The 16,133-nt window shown below is 35.9% G+C and overlaps 1 protein-coding gene across 3 annotated transcripts in view; it reads left to right on the top strand.

Moving 5' to 3' along the window:
* The window catches only part of SMAD5 (SMAD family member 5), a 43,783-nt gene extending 29,649 nt beyond the window's left edge, over positions 1 to 14,134 (top strand). For all 3 annotated transcript variants that reach the window (XM_080676327.1, XM_080676328.1, XM_080676329.1), the window contains 3 exons: positions 4,950 to 5,171; positions 7,130 to 7,386; positions 9,092 to 14,134. In XM_080676327.1, the coding sequence (XP_080532453.1) occupies positions 4,950 to 5,171; positions 7,130 to 7,386; positions 9,092 to 9,235 (623 nt within the window). In that variant the 3' untranslated portion in view covers positions 9,236 to 14,134. The remainder of the gene's footprint in view (positions 1 to 4,949; positions 5,172 to 7,129; positions 7,387 to 9,091) is intronic.
* The last annotated feature ends 1,999 nt before the right edge of the window (positions 14,135 to 16,133 follow it).

The raw sequence follows: 16,133 nt of genomic DNA, 5'->3' as shown, positions 1-16,133 counted from the left end.
TTTTTATCCATTCACTACTAGTTGATGGATATATGAATTGTTTCCAGTTTTTGGTTAGTATAAACAATGCTGTTATGAACATTAGCATATAAGTCTTTGTGTGGACACTCTTTTTCTTTTTCTTGGGTAGATACCAGAAGTGGAATTTCTGAGTCATATGGTAAATTAACTATTTAAGAAAAACTGCCAAGTTTCTCTAAACAGGCGGGACCATTTTCCATTCTTACCAGTAACATATGAAGGTTCCGGTTTCTCCACATACTCTTAACACTTGTTATTTTCTTTTTATTTTATTTTTGTATAGCCATTTTAGTGGGTGTAAAGTGTTATCTTACTGTGGTTTAATTTGCATTTCCCTAATGAATAATGTTGAACATTTTTATGTACTTATTAACCATTCATGTATCTTCTTTGGTGAAATGTTTATTCAAATCTTTTGCCCATTTTAAAATTGCATATTTTGTCTTATTTTTGAATTGTAGTTGTTCTTTATATGTTCTGGATAGAAGTCCTTTATCAGATAAATGATTTGCAAATATTTTCTCAGTCTGTGGATTGTCTTTTCATTTTCTTACGGTTATCTTTTGAAGCACAAAAGTTGTTAGTGTTGATGAGTCCAGTTTAACAGTTTTTTTCTTTTCTGGTGTTGCATCTGAGAAATTTTTTCTGAGTTATAAGTTCTATAGCTTAGCTCTTACATTTAAGTGTCTGATTCCTATTGAGTTAAGCTTTTTGCATGGTAAAGGTCTACCAGACTCATCTTTGTGCATGTAGATATCCAGTTGGTTCTAGCACTCAGTGTTTATTGAAAAGAGTATCATTTCTCTATTGAATTGCTTTGGTATTTTTTCAGTAATCAGTTGATTGTAAGAGTTAGCATTGCCCTGACTGGTGAAAATTAAAAAAAATAGACAAATAGATCAAAAGAACAGAAGAGAGAACCCAGAAGTGGACCCACATAAATATAATTAACTGATCTTTGACAAAGTATCAAGGGCAATAATGGAGAAAAGCTCATCTTTTTAACAAATGACATAAGAACAATTGACATTCATATGTAAAGAAATTAATCCAGAGACAGACTTTATACCCTTCACCAAAATTACCTCAAAAGGAATCACGGACCTTAATGTAAAATGCAAAACTATAAAACTTCTAGAAAAGAACATAGGAGAAAATTTAGGTCTGAATAAGGTGATGAATTTTTAAATACAATATCAAGGCATGATCCATGAAAGAAATAAGACCCTGGCTGGTTCGTTCAGTGGTTAGAGCGTTGGCCTTCAGAACAAAGGGTCTTGGCTTCAATTCCTGGTAAAGGGCACGTACCTCAGTTGCAGGTTCAATCCCAGGCCCCAGGTTAGGGTGAGCGCAGGAGGCAAACAGTTGGTGTTTGTTTCTCTTGCTCTCTCTCCCCCCCTTACCCCCCTTGCCCCCTCCCTCCCTCCCACTTCCTTCTACTGCCTCTAAAAATCAATGGAAAAAATATCCTCACTCCTTGGGTGAGGATAAGAAAAAAAGAAGTAATCAATAAGCTGGATTTCATTAAAAATTAAAAACTTCCTATGTACAAAAGACACTGTAAAGGCAATGAGAAGACAAGCCACAGACTGGGAGAAAATATTTGCAAAATACATATCTGATAAAGAACTGTTATCCAAAATATACAAAGAACTCTTAAAACTCAACAAGAAAATGAACAACCCAATTTAAAAAAATGGGTCAAGGACATAACAGACACCTCACCGAAGATAAACACATGGTAAATAAATATATAAAAAGATGCTCCACATCTATGCCATTTCTTAAAAGAGTGGTATTTTTAGGTGTGTTATATGTGTTTGTGTTCATATAAAAAGACTGTATGTCACATTATGTTTTTCTAGGAGCCCCATGTTTCTAAAAACAGTTGAATTTCAGGCTCCGCATAGTATTATTAATATCTGAATAATGTCTGTGCTTTTTCAAGGTTTAGAATTTACCTAGGAATTTGGTCATACCAACTTGCTTGTAATTCATAGAATCTGCTTTCATTTAGAGCAAAATGTCTCAGATCATGAATTTTTGGATTTGAATACATACATCTCTATTTATTTGCTTTGCAACTTAGGGTAGCTTTTTTAAATTTCTAAACCTAAGTTTCTCTATTTGTAAATAGAATATTTGCAAAGGGATTATTAGCATATTGATTGAATTAGACAATATTTGTAATAATCTTAGCATGTAGCACCAGGTAATAAATTATATTACCTTCCTTCTGAAAATATGGACAATATTTATCCCAACAATCATTTTCCTTTTCTTCTTTCTCCTGGTTCTCCAGGAACCAGGCAGTGCCATTTGACAGTATTGTATGTTAGGTGTTCCTTGGAGTACAGTTTGTCTAAGCCAAACAACTGAGTCCCTTTAGCGGAATTGGCACTCAAGTCTTCTCACGCTCCTAGATGTCTTTTTTTTCACCAACTTTCTTCCATTTTCAGTCATATTTTGTGTTTTTTTCTTTGACAGAGAGGTAACAAAAGGAAAATCAAAATTAAACTGCAACGCTTTGAGTCACCAGTTAACAATATATCCTTTGCCTTGAGCAGAGGCAACTCTTTTCTTTTTCTTCTTCTCATCCTAACTAAAATTGTCTTTTCTGTTTTGCTTAGCAGTTTTTCCCTACAAGCTTCTGCTCATTCTTGACTCTAGCTTTCCTGACATTATTCTTATAATTTCTTGTTACTCATTTGTATGTGTCTTTGGTTATGGGCCCCTCCTTGTTCCATTTTTGTATGAACTTCTTTAAATCTGAGCTGTTAGGATTTCTTTTTATGGGTCCACATTGATATATTGTTTTCTGTTTCTCCTCATCTGAATTCTTTGCAATTGAATAATCAGAATTAAATTTTAAAAGTTAACCAATTCTTTTCCACTGCCTATATAGGCCATGTGACCACTCTTAAGTTTTCTCACATGTTTATCCCTGCTTGTAAATATGTATATATATATTGACTAGCGGCCCGGTGCATGAAATTCATGCACGGGGCAGCGGCGGGGGCGGGGGGGTGGTGGTGGTGAGGTATGTGTCCCTCAGCCCAGCCTGCACCCTCTCCAATCTGGGACCCCTTGAGGGATGTCCAACTGCCCATTTAGGCCCGATCCCACATTCCTCTCACAATCCAGGACTGCTGGCTCCCAACTGCTCATCTGCCTGCCTGCCTGATTGCCCCTAACCGCTTCTGCCTGCCAGCCTGATCACCCACTAACCACTTCCCGGCCAGCCTGATCAAAGCCTAACTGCTCCCTTGCCGGCCTGATTGCCCCCAACTGCCCTTCCCTGCCGGCCCAGTAACCCCTAACTGCCCTCCCCTGCCAGCCTGGTCACCTCCAACTGCCCTCCCCTGCAGGCTTGGTTGCCCCCAACTGCCCTTCCCTGCAGGCCTGGTTGCCCCCAACTGTCCTCCCCTGCAGGCCTGGTTGCCCATAACTGCCCTCCCCTGCAGGCCTGGTCCCCCCCAACTGCCCTCCCCTGTAGGCCTGGTCGCCCCCAACTGTCCTCCCCTGCAGGCCTGGTTGCCCCCAACTGCCCTCTCCTGCAGGCCTGGTCCCCCCAACTGCCCTTCCCTGCAGGCCTGGTCCCCCCTAACTGCCCTCCCCTGCAGGCCTGGGTCCCCCCCAACTGCCCTCCCCTGCAGGCCTGGTTGCCTCCAACTGCCCTCCCCTGCTGGCCTGATCGCCCACAACTGCCCTCCCCTGCCGGCCATCTTGTGGCGGCCATTGTGTGTCCACATGGGGGCGGCCATCTTTGACCACATGGGGGTGACCATTTTGTGTGTTGGAGTGATGGTCAATTTGCATATTACTCTTTTATTAGATAGGATTTCAGAAAAGAAGGGAGAGGGAGAGATTGAAACATCAGTGATGAGAATCATTGATCAGCTGCCTCCTGCACACCCCCTACTGGGGATTGAGCCCGCAGCCTAGTCATGTGCTCTGACTGGGAATCGAACATGGGACCCTTCATTCCATAGGCCGATGCTCTATTCACTGAGCCAAACTGGCTAGGGCTCTCCCTGCTGTTTTAAAAGAAAATTGAGGGTCCATGACTTCTGCCTGATTACAGCTCCAAGACAGGCATCCTACTAGCACTGTAGGAAGAGCTTCCATGCCTCTCCCACTCACTGTGTCCATTATGAATTATTGACTTTTACATGAGTGAGAATTTGGTCAGTACAGATAGATACTCATTAACTTGTAATAAACCCATTGAAAATTGTAAATATTTTAAGAAAGCATTTAATACACCTAGCCTATCATGTAGACAGTCATTTCATTTGTGTAAAAAAGACAGTTTTATTTCTTCTTTCCAATCTGTATACCTTTTATTTCCTTTTCTTGTCTTGGTGCATTAACTAGGACTTCCAATGCGATGTTGAAAGGAGTGGTGAGAACATCCTTACCTTATTACTGCTAATCTTAGCAAAAGCTTCTAGTTTTTCACCATTACGTATATATGATGTTAGCTGTAGGTTTTTTTGTAAATGTTCTTTATCAAGTTGAGGAAATTCCCCTCTCTTCTGGTTTACTGAGTGTCTCACTTAGTTTTTTTAGTTCAGATTTTTGTTTTTTATAATTTTATAGATACTGGTATAGTTAAATCTTTTAGGATGCTGAAACAGGTTTGTCATTGCAAATTTAAACCTGGATTAGATCAGGCTAGGAAAACAATTTAAAATGTGATGTTGGCTATCCTTGTATTTGTATAATTTTTAAAATTGTCATACTCAAGGCATTTTGGAGTTTGTTTTTCTGGATACAGACTCAAAGCTAGGAAGGACAGTGAGACTAAGTGAAATATCTGAAAATTTTCTTTTTCATATAGTGCTTGGTTTGGGTTAGAGGGAAGCACCTAAAGATTCTGGAGTTTCGGATTCATTAAATATTTTTTCTGTTTGGTTTGTTCACAGATGTTCAACCTGTTGCCTATGAAGAGCCCAAACATTGGTGTTCAATTGTTTACTATGAATTAAACAATCGTGTTGGGGAAGCTTTTCATGCGTCTTCTACTAGTGTGTTAGTAGATGGATTCACAGACCCTTCAAATAACAAAAGTAGATTCTGTTTGGGGTTGTTGTCAAACGTTAATCGTAATTCGACAATTGAAAACACTAGGAGACATATTGGAAAAGGTAATTTTGTTATTTCCCTACATTCACTTGAATTCTGTTTTTGTTGTGCTTTCTGTGTCCATTGTGTAAGTTGCTGGAGCATACAAAGCTTAAGGCGTAGTCATTGCCCTCAAGTTACAGGTGTTGCAGTAAAGACATAATCAGTCCTCTTTTCTTTATCCTGCTTGATTATTCTTCATAGTACTTAGGATCTGAAAGCATATTACTTCTATGTTTATATTTTTAAATATTTTTCTGACTAGACTTTAAGCTTTACAGAAATTTGCATTATTTATAACATCTTCAGCAGCTAGAACAGTGCCTGACTCATAGTAAATACACAACAAATATTTGTGGAATAAAGGAATGCTATGGAAGGATTAGGGTTTATTATTATGATATTTATGGAGTATTTTGGGTTGAGATGACATATAGGAATTTCCATTATGTTGGAGGAAAAGGGTTGCAGGTAGGAAATACAGTTTGAGTGATACAGATCTTCCATAGCTTCACCATCACCCCTCCTACCTTTTAATTCAGGTAATAAGATTTTATTTATTATTTGTCCTACAAGACAGTTTCCATAACAAACAAAGAACTTCTCACACTGCAATGAAATGTCAGAGTCTCTTTTATCAAGTGGTCAGAAAGGAAGTCTGTCTCAGGTAGAGTGTGTATTGCCTCTTTCTTAAGAACTCCTGTTTTTATCACTTAATGCTTTTTTGCTTTTTTGATTTGAGAAAATCTTAGTCCAAATACTGAACAAAAGGTAAATAATTATAATTGTAATGCAATTTCTTACAGAAAAGATTCAGAAAAATACTATGGCCAAAAATAAATTGAAAAGAAAGTTTCATTCTCTTTTGACTTTAGCCAACTTGATTTTTTTGGTGAAATGCCTCACTTCTACGCATTGATATTCTCACTATAGTAGAATAATTCAAGAGAAATCTACTTTGTGAATTCTAGAATTGGTTTTCCCTTGCCCCCCAGGATATCTAGTTCTAGGACCCTTTCTTCTAAGGGTCATCTTTAGTTGCTCAGAAAAGAAAAGTTTTTAATGTCTCAGTTTAATACAAGTCTCTGACTCATGGGTGTGCAGAGGTATGTATGTACAAAGATGATATTTTTAGCACTGTTTCTAGTAGTAAAAAGTTGGGAACAACTTCAGCTTTAGCTGTATAATTTGAATTTTTAATATTGTAACTATGTTCATATTTATTTATATTAAATACAAAAAATATTTTTAATTTTTATTTATTTTAATCTCTTAAAAATTTATTGATTTGAGAGAAAGAGAGAGGCATCGATTTGTCATTCCATTTATTCATGCATTTATTGGTTGATTCTTATATGTGCCCTGACTGGGGATCAAACCCGCAACCTTGGTGTATGGGGTCAGTGCTCTAACCAACTGAGCTACCTTGCCAGGGCCAAAACATTTTTTTAAAAGAAAGGTAAATCTGCCATTTACAGGTCCCTTTTGTGACCTGAATTTACATATATGCCTTAGGGTTTTTTGGTGTTTTTTGTCTTTTTTTTTTTAATGTTACTCTTCCCTCTGTTAGCAAAAGGAGTGCAAAATTCTTTGCCAAATGACTATATATGATAGTTGATAGCACCAAACATTCCTTTGAAAGGACTCATCATAAGGTACTTTTTGTCTTTTTTTTTCTGTTGCTTTCTCTCATAGAGATGATAAATGATGGTTGGAAAAGGGGAAAAAAGCCATAGGAATTGATAACCTCTTATGCTGCCAACTTGAGTCTTAAGTGTTAGTTACTTGAGGACAATTTTAGATTTAGGTAGACATTAACCTCTTGATTATCTTTGGCAGGGTAAGGCCATCTAGTGGTACCTTCTATCTAAACACTGGGGAGTTTGCTATAGATTAGTGGGTGTTCTTGGTTGCATCTCATACAGCCTCTTTGGTTCCATTATACTGCTTAGTTGACTCTTGTAATGCCTATCTTTTTAAGGTGTTCATCTGTACTATGTTGGTGGAGAGGTGTATGCAGAGTGTCTCAGTGATAGCAGCATATTTGTACAGAGTAGGAACTGCAACTTTCATCACGGCTTTCATCCTACCACTGTCTGTAAGATTCCCAGTAGCTGCAGCCTCAAAATTTTTAACAATCAAGAGTTTGCACAGCTTCTGGCTCAATCTGTCAATCATGGGTTTGAGGCAGTATATGAGCTCACCAAAATGTGTACAATTCGAATGAGTTTTGTCAAGGTAAGTGGGTTGTGACTTGTAGCTTAATTTGAGTCATTGCAAATATGTATATTATATGTCTGTAGGATATAATTTTTAAAAAGCCATTATTAAATGTAAGCTGGTAATTTTGACCTGATTTAATAGGTTTTCAAATGAAATTCTTAAATCTATAACTTTGACCACATTGTAGGTCTATGATTTTATTTTATAAACCAAACATTACAAAATGCATGATACTGATTTTGATTATGAATAGGGGCTGAATTTATAAAGAATTTAAGTTAAAGGCTAAATTGCTAGAGAGCATTTTAAAATACTTATGTATTTTTATTGATTTTAGAGAGGAAGGGAGAGGGAGAGAGAATAGAAACATCATTGATAAGAGAGAATCATTGATCAGCTGCCTCCTTCATGCTCCACACTGGGGATTGAGCCCACAAGCTGGGCTCTGACTGGGAATTGAACCATGACTTCCTGGTTCGTAGGTCGATGCTCAACCACTGAATCACCTCAGCAGGGCGAGAGCATTTAATATTAACATTTCTTTTAAAGTTTCCTAGTTTTAGCAATTTAAATTATTATTAGATCTCATTAGAGTAACTTTTAAAGGGTTCTTTATGATATTAAAGTTATTTTCCTTGTACCCAAGTTCTGTTATTGAGGATTTGTAAAGTTTAAAGAACTTTTCAAATTTATCATTTACTCTTGACCAGATTTTATTGGCATTCCAAAGATGGTGATGGTTCATGAACAAAATTTGGGAAGAATTTTAGTGATATATTTAAGCAACCTGTATTTGGTCCTTATGGATTTAGCCCAAGGGCAACTGTCAAATGCTATGTGTGGGTGTTTTCTTTTTGGCATTCAGTCCCACAATCCAGTGCTTCCTTGCTGCTTCCTTATAGGTCTGTCATAAGCATCAGTTTATCAGTAGCCTTGAAGGTACTCATTCCCTCCCTACTGTAGAAAACTGACTTTTGCATATTTAATCTTGTCTTCCCATTCCTGTTCTGTTCCTCTGCACCACCACTCTTCGCCCCCCCTCCCGAACCCTCTCTGTGTGCCCCCCCACCTCCCCAGCCTACTTTTCCTGGGCCAGGACTACTATAAGTGGTAAAGCAGAGAGTTTGATAAATCAGGGCAAGTAAAAGTGAGAAAATTTTAATCTTTGTCTGGAGTTTTAGGATAAAGTGTTCTAGTTCAGTTCATCCCAGCAATTTCCCATTTTAAAGGATAATTGATATGTGATTGCCACTTAAATTATACTTGCATGCCTTGATCAGATCTACAATGCCTTATTTGATTTTTTAAAAAAAAACACTAAAACCTGGAAGCAAAAAATTTTGGTGACAAAATCAGATGTGAACTTATATGAGGTTATATGTTTTATTTATCCCTTTAAATTAGAATGTATCTCACTGAAGAAATACTAATTTTTAAATTATGAGATATTGCACTTTAGAAAGTATTAACTTTATAAAATTAAATAAAGAAATCTGAAATAATTTGTTCCAAGGGTTTCTATTAATGGAATTATATTATTAAAAATGCATATATCTTTCAATAATGCAGCTATTGTGTTGATTTTAACTCCATGGTGAATGCTGATTGGTTTTGTGATTTTTTTTTTTTTTTTTTTACAGTATATTCTGCATATGTCTACTGTTAAAAGTATCTTTTTGTTAGTGCCCTAAAATTGGTTTCTACTGGTTCATTTTCACAGGGCTGGGGAGCAGAATATCACCGGCAGGATGTTACCAGCACCCCGTGTTGGATTGAGATTCATCTTCATGGGCCTCTTCAGTGGCTGGATAAAGTCCTCACTCAGATGGGCTCCCCTCTGAACCCTATATCTTCTGTTTCATAGTGCAGAGTATTCTCTTCAATTATGTTATTAGTGGACTTGTTTTAATTTTAGGGAAACTTTCAGTACAGATACTGTGAGCTTACATGGAAAACAGCTTTTTTTTTTTTTTTTTTTTACATAATTGTGACCAATACATTTGTATTTTGTGATGAATCTCCATTTGTTTGTATTAATGTTCACGTGATTAACTTTCAAAACTGTTGTGAAAGATGCAGAAAAATTATCATGCCCCAGTTCAAAAGTTTGGCATTAATCTTAAACTGGAACATACTTTTGCCTTATGTCTCAACAAATTTTTTGTTAAAATGTTTTTGAAAAAGTAAAAAACAACACATAATGAAAAATTATAATCGTATAATAAGAGGCTATACAGTAAAAAGTCTTCCCTTTGATTCTTGATCCTTAAGAAGCTGTACACCAGTTTCTGTGTCCCACCAACTTTTAAAAAGTCTAATTCATTGTTCTATAAAAGCATGTGGTAGGGGCTTAAGAGAAACTATAAAAAAGAATCTTATATTTGAAGGAACACTATGCACTGCTGTAACAAGCAGTGTCCAGTAAAAGCAAGTGATAGTTTTCTAGATGACATCATAACATTTACACTTAATACAGCTAAATGTTTGTCAGTGTATTGTGACTTCACTCAGTATATCTTTTGTAAAACATTTTCTTTTTAAAAAAGAAATTACTGCCAACAACAGGTCTCCAGTATGTGTCATTTACTCAGAACCTGTCATAATTACTACTTTATAGCTAGCGACAGCGCATGCACGGCCTTGGTCAGCTTGTTTGCTGCTTTCGGCCAGTGTTGCAAGGACTCTAATTTTGACATGCATTAATCTTTTATTTTGCACTTTGATGGGTGACAGTTTTTAGTGTAACCTTTTGTGAAACACACTCAAGTGACTTGGACTTACATGCTCATCCTTACTTCCCTTGGTACCCCTTTTGTATTAACAAACACTGCAATTTATAGATTACAGTTGTAGGAAGTTATACTTTTTTTTTTTTTTTTAGCTTTTGTTATATTTTCAGCCTAGATTATAATACTGTTGTTCTGTAGCTCCATCTTAAAGTGCCTTTTTAATTCCAGTTTTATGGATGTTTTTAGTGTTGAAAAGTCACGTACTTATTAATCCCATTGCTCTTATTACATCAGTCTCCCCTTGCAAGGACCTGCATGCTGTAGCCATAGAAGCCTCTTCAGTCTAGCCCCGAGGTTGGGGGCACTGGTGATAATTAAATGAATCAACAGTGGTTGTTGAGATAGCTGATTTAAAAACTTGCACGTGTCAAAGAACACAGACTGTTCTGTCAGTTACCATGCATGCTCTTTTTACTTTTTTTTTTTTTTAGTACCTATGTGAATGCTACTCACCCAGAACACAATTCTCAGAAAGACATGAAAACCCTAAAATAACCATTTAATCAATCATGCTCAAAGGGTTTGAGTAAAAGACTCTTTACCCCCTTTTCTATGGAGCAGTCAGATGGACTCTTAGTTATGGCATGAGAACAAAGACATTATTTTGAAAAATGTGACCTAATTTACCTATCAGAAAAAGCTTATTTTCTGGTGTCTTGTAGAACTATATGGAGCTATGTCAGTCTTGTGTTTAAAATGTTAGTTTGGTTTGACTTTCTATCTGACCCTTTCTGCTTTTGTGAGGAAGTAAATACATTTTTTGAGAAAAGGAGGATGTAATTCTTTTTGCTCTCTGTGACATTATTTATTGCTTTTACAAAGTGCAACCAATGGATGGTTTTAGTTCTTTCTGATGAAGTGCCTTCCATGTGCTTCAACTCACAGCCCTTTGCTGGGTGAGAGGATACTTTCTGACAGTCACCTGAGCCTTAAACATAAGTTTTCCATGACATACATTATCAGTCTTCTGTAATTTGTGTCAGCCATCTGAAAGAGGATACTATTTGCTTAGTGATAGAACAATTTTTATTTACATCTTTTTTTTTTTTTTTTTTTTTTTGCTTACCAGGCTCATGATACAATTTGTGGAACAAATTTGTAGGAAAAAAACACCCAGGTTCAATAATAGAAACATGTAATCAACCTCAGTGGGCTTGAACTGAAGGAAACTATGGAATTGTTTTATTGATACTTTCCATTGAGTTAATTAAAAAATAGTTTTTATTCATGTCACAGCTTTGAGAGTTAGCATGATTTTATGTGATCGGCCTTTTCTGTGGTTTTTCTAAGGAGCTGTGTTTCCTGAATGACAGTACTGAAACTATTAACTGTTAAGAGTTTCATGGAGAAGTATAAGTCTGTTGTATTTACTAAAAGTTGTCAATTCCACACCCCTGGATTTTAAATGAAAACTTAATCTGGCTGCTTCTATGATTCTCAAAGATGCCCAATATCCATGGATAGGCAATAAAAGTTGCCAGTAGGATTTTTAAAAACTAAATGAAATTCTGATCAATGGAAAGAAAGTACCTCTGAAAGACACCATTTCAGAAAATTATAGTTTTACATTTTTATTTAATTTCCAGAATGGTTTATAAAACATTGCCACCATTATAATAATCACATTTTATAGTATATGCAGCATATCAATATATGCCAGCTGAAAAGACAGTCTGGGAATAATAAAATTACAACCAATTTGGTAAATGCAAAAAGACTAGAATCAAAATTTATTTCGGTAGTGAATTAAAGCAACAGAAATATGCTGTTTGGGGGGAAAAACAATTTAAGAGGTGCATTTGACTAACATTGCTACATAATGGATATTATGGTCTTGTGGGTATTGCCTGACTTAAGTTATGAAATGAAAACTAGTAGGCATATTATTGGCCTATTGAGGCTACCATATTTTCTTTAGAGAAAATTCAAAGGAGACATCAACCAAAATGTCAAATACATACATCAGAATATAAACAATTTTTCACATTTTATTGTTGTTATGTAAGAAACTGATTACATAGAACTGGCTGGGTTTCTGAGGTCAAATCCAGTGTAAAATTACTAGATAGTTCAAGAAGCTACCCCTAATAGTACATACAGAAAGAGGATGTAGCCATGTACTTTTCATACATTTGAGAGTAAGACATCCTTTCAGGATGTAAAATTATCAAGTATTCAGATCTGAAATGTATTATCAAGACAAAAATTGAGGCTCACATTAAAAAACCTTCTGTATGTGAAGGGACCTGCTGGAAATGATCCTCAGTGTTCTGCTGAGGGAGAAAGTTTTTACAAAAGATCAAATCCTACCAATAGCAGAGGGACTCTAAAAAGTTTTATAGTATCAGTTTCAGTTCTGTGCTTCTGTTACAGAGAGTATCTAATATATCAGTTCAGATCCATTTCTTCATACTTTTTCTAGTTGTTTGCTTAATATTACTTTGGATCATTATCGCTTTCCCACTTAAAATATACTAGTACCTTTTATACTTTCTGAAGAAGGAAGAACCTTTAGGTAATTATTGAATTCAACTTCCAGTGATGACTTAAATTTTGGACCTGTTGACTTTTAATAGAGTGAGAGCCCTTCTTTGTCTTCTTAGTTAAAGCCTCACTTAGTCTCTTGTAGGAATATAAATGTTTCCTCCTCATACTCATCAGCTAGATAAACACGGACCTTTTAAGGTAGTAGATAGCCTGGTGGTTTTAGAAGTGTTTGGTGATTTTTTATGGGAGCGAGTTTTCGTAAGCATTGATTTATGGATGGTCTCCTCAGATATTAACTAGGGTAGCTTTTCAGGGGTAATCTCAGGTTTGATACCCGTTTTTCCCCTGAACAACATTTTCTTCATTGAAGCAGGTAGGATTCTGGGGAGATTTTCTTCTCAGAGAAGATCCGTGTATGGAAAGTGAGAATTCAAGGCATCACTTCTGCAGAAACAATTTTACCTGCTGCACAGAAACTTGGACAGTTCTCTGGAATCCACGGGATTGCAGTTCAGGTTCAGCGTGCCCTGACTACAAGAGGTAACAGTGTTTATCAAGCCGTTGTTATACTGGATTATTAATAATAGAAACTTATCTTCTAACATACAACTATGTTATAATTGAAGTATTACCCAAAAATTGGATGGTTAACAAAAACCAATGAGAGAGATTTTACATATATATATTTTTTAAAGAGCTTATGCTATAATATTTGCTGGTAGCAATTGCTGTAAAACCAGTGATGAGTTGTTTTGTTGAAAAGATCTAGTCAGAGCAGGATTTTCCTGTCATTCATGGCAGAGTGAAAAAGGTTTGCATGGTTCTTATCTAAATCTGTTCTTAACATTCTTAAAATCACCATTCTTTTGTCCTATAAGGTTTCATTTGAAGATGCTGTTTTTAAAAAGTTCAGAATTTTGTGTACAGATAGATTTTTATCCCCATTATTAGGTACCAGTTGGTGTTAGCTATAACCAAGTTCCAGTGAGGTCAGACAAGCCTAGGTTCTTTATAAAAGAAACATCTTTTAGATTTGGATTTCCCATTGCAGATGATGTTGCTTTGATTCATTCATAAAGTCTTTTAACTGTAGGGACTCGTGAAGGTTATAGAAGTGGTTTTCTTTTTAACCTTATTGGTTAAGTTGCATTTTGAAAATTACTTATTTTAAAATTGGATAAGATTATAATGAAAACTGGATGTTTATATGTACCTGTCCATGTTCTCTCAAATAGATATTTCATATGCAGATAATAAAGACCAAACCAATGGCTGCACTATAGGTCTACTTCTTATTTGTACTTGTTCTGCTTCTGTTTATGTTGTAGAAAGTGAAATTCTAGCAACATGCTTCCATTCTGTTATCTTTTTTATACTTATAAAAATGTATTAGGTTTTACTATATTGTGCTTTTCAAAGCCATAACTCGTAAGAACTTCATTTTTGCATATTGTTTGCTAATACTTTATTTTAATAAACCTCAAAACCTACTTAATGTGTGTGTGTGTGTGTTTTTTTCCCTCTGTTTTTGTGTGTGTGCTCTGTTTTGACTTAACTTGCTTCTTTGGAGTTATAAAAAGGAGAGAGTATTAGTTGCTGTGACGAGCTGTGTTTGTGCACTAATGACAGAAAATGGAAGTATCATGTCTTGCCACTCAGCATGAGGTTTTGCTCAGAATGGTTAATATTTTCCCATTCTGTTTCTAAGAGTGTTGATGTGTTATTCTTTGCTGGTTTTGATCTGTCTTGAAAAAGGATTTGGATCTAAAGTCTGGGTTTTTTTAGTTTAACCACTAATTTCCCTTCTTTAGATCCATCTATAAATGGGAGGTCTTGACCCATGATCAGAGATAGAATAGCTTGTAGCAGAGCTGGCTCTGGAGGCTGCCTGTCTACATTTGAATCCTGGCCCTGAGAGCTTTCATAGCTCTGTGCCCGTAGCTTGTGCTTAACCTTCCTGTGCCTCAGTTTCCTGATCTGCAAAGTAAAAGTCTACCTACCTCATAGGATTTGGGGAAGATTAAATAGAATGATACAAATAAAGTACTAAGAACAGTGCCTGGCATATAAAAACTCATATTTTTATTATCATCTCTTCTTTGATTTAGAGGAATTGTTTCTGATGCTGCTTGACTTTGGTAGATCAACCTTGATTATCCGCTTTGTGAATTAGCTTTGTTTTTCTTTATTTTTTCCATCTTAAAAATTTTTAAATCACAGATTAGTTTTATCCCCACCAAGTGCACACCTTTTCCACGTCTGTGTTGTATATACTAGAAATGTAAACTCATCCTGCTTAGGAAGGGATGGTGAAAGTTCATGTGTGCCCATAGAAAAGTAGAAAAACCCAAACTAAATATTTTAACCCCAAATAATAAACGTAACAGCTCTTATTATTCTCTTTAGAGAAAAAAAAAATGCATCAAAGGAATCCAATTATTCAAATCACTTCCTTCTTATGCCTTTTTATTTCAAGTATAAGGCATTTACTTAGTATTTAGTAGTGACTTCACTTACTGTTTTAGAAGCGTATTTAAAAAATAAAACATTTGTTCTGGCAAAAGATTTTAGTGAACAATGAGAGGGGTTGGGCTTCTCTCAGATTTAAGGTAATTAGTTTTCAAATTGCTTTATGCAAACAGTTCGGTGATGAGGGGATCAATTGTGATGCCTGCTCCAGTTTTAGACCTGAGACTTGATGGCCAAAGCTTTCCCATATTACAGCGGTTTTGATGCAGTTTATATTGTATAAATACTAGTACTTACAAGTATCAGGTTAGCAAACTTAAAAGAAAGTACTTTTTAAGAGCTCTGTAGTATATATAATTCAAAGAATATTTAAATATTACTGTGGTTTTGGTTGTTGCTGAGTTTATAAGCCTGTTTTTAATAAACTGACTTGTGGGGGAGGTATCTGTGTTCTTTTTATCTAAATCACTTTTTGTGGTTGTATTTTAAAGGCAAGGGGAATGAGGCTATAGGGAAAATATAAAAAGCAATTGTTGGCAGCTTGCTTAACCATTTCCATCTTAAAGTATGTTGGGTGGGAGGTGGAAGGGTCATTTAGATTGGTGGTGAACATTCTTTCATTATCCATATTCTATCAAGTGGATGTATGTATACTTCCTGAGAGGCTTTTCCTGAGGCAGTCTTGAAGTTGGGGATGAATTTGAAAGCTTCCTTCTAACTTGCCTTACTCTCCTACCTATCTCCCACCCAATAAAAACCTCACCTGTTATTTCATTTAAAAGACTTTTACCTGAGATAAATGTGGAGAATTTTAACAGTACGGAAAACCACAAACTAGCTCACCACTACACTTTTATGTGTTACCCTTTTAACCTGTTCTGGTAATCACTCTACATCGGCCCTTTCCTTTCTTAGACAAAAGTTTAGCTAATTATGGGTGGAGATATAGCTCCTTTTTTTGAAAGGGTTCTCAGAGAAATTTGTTTGGGTCTCAAGTGTTTCTTAAATTCTATATCA

This window comes from Plecotus auritus, assembly GCF_963455305.1.
Source record: "Plecotus auritus genome assembly, chromosome: 6".
Lineage (NCBI taxonomy): Eukaryota > Metazoa > Chordata > Mammalia > Chiroptera > Vespertilionidae > Plecotus > Plecotus auritus.
The sequence above is the reverse complement of the archived record's forward strand: the minus strand, read 5'-3'. Positions and strand labels throughout refer to the sequence as shown.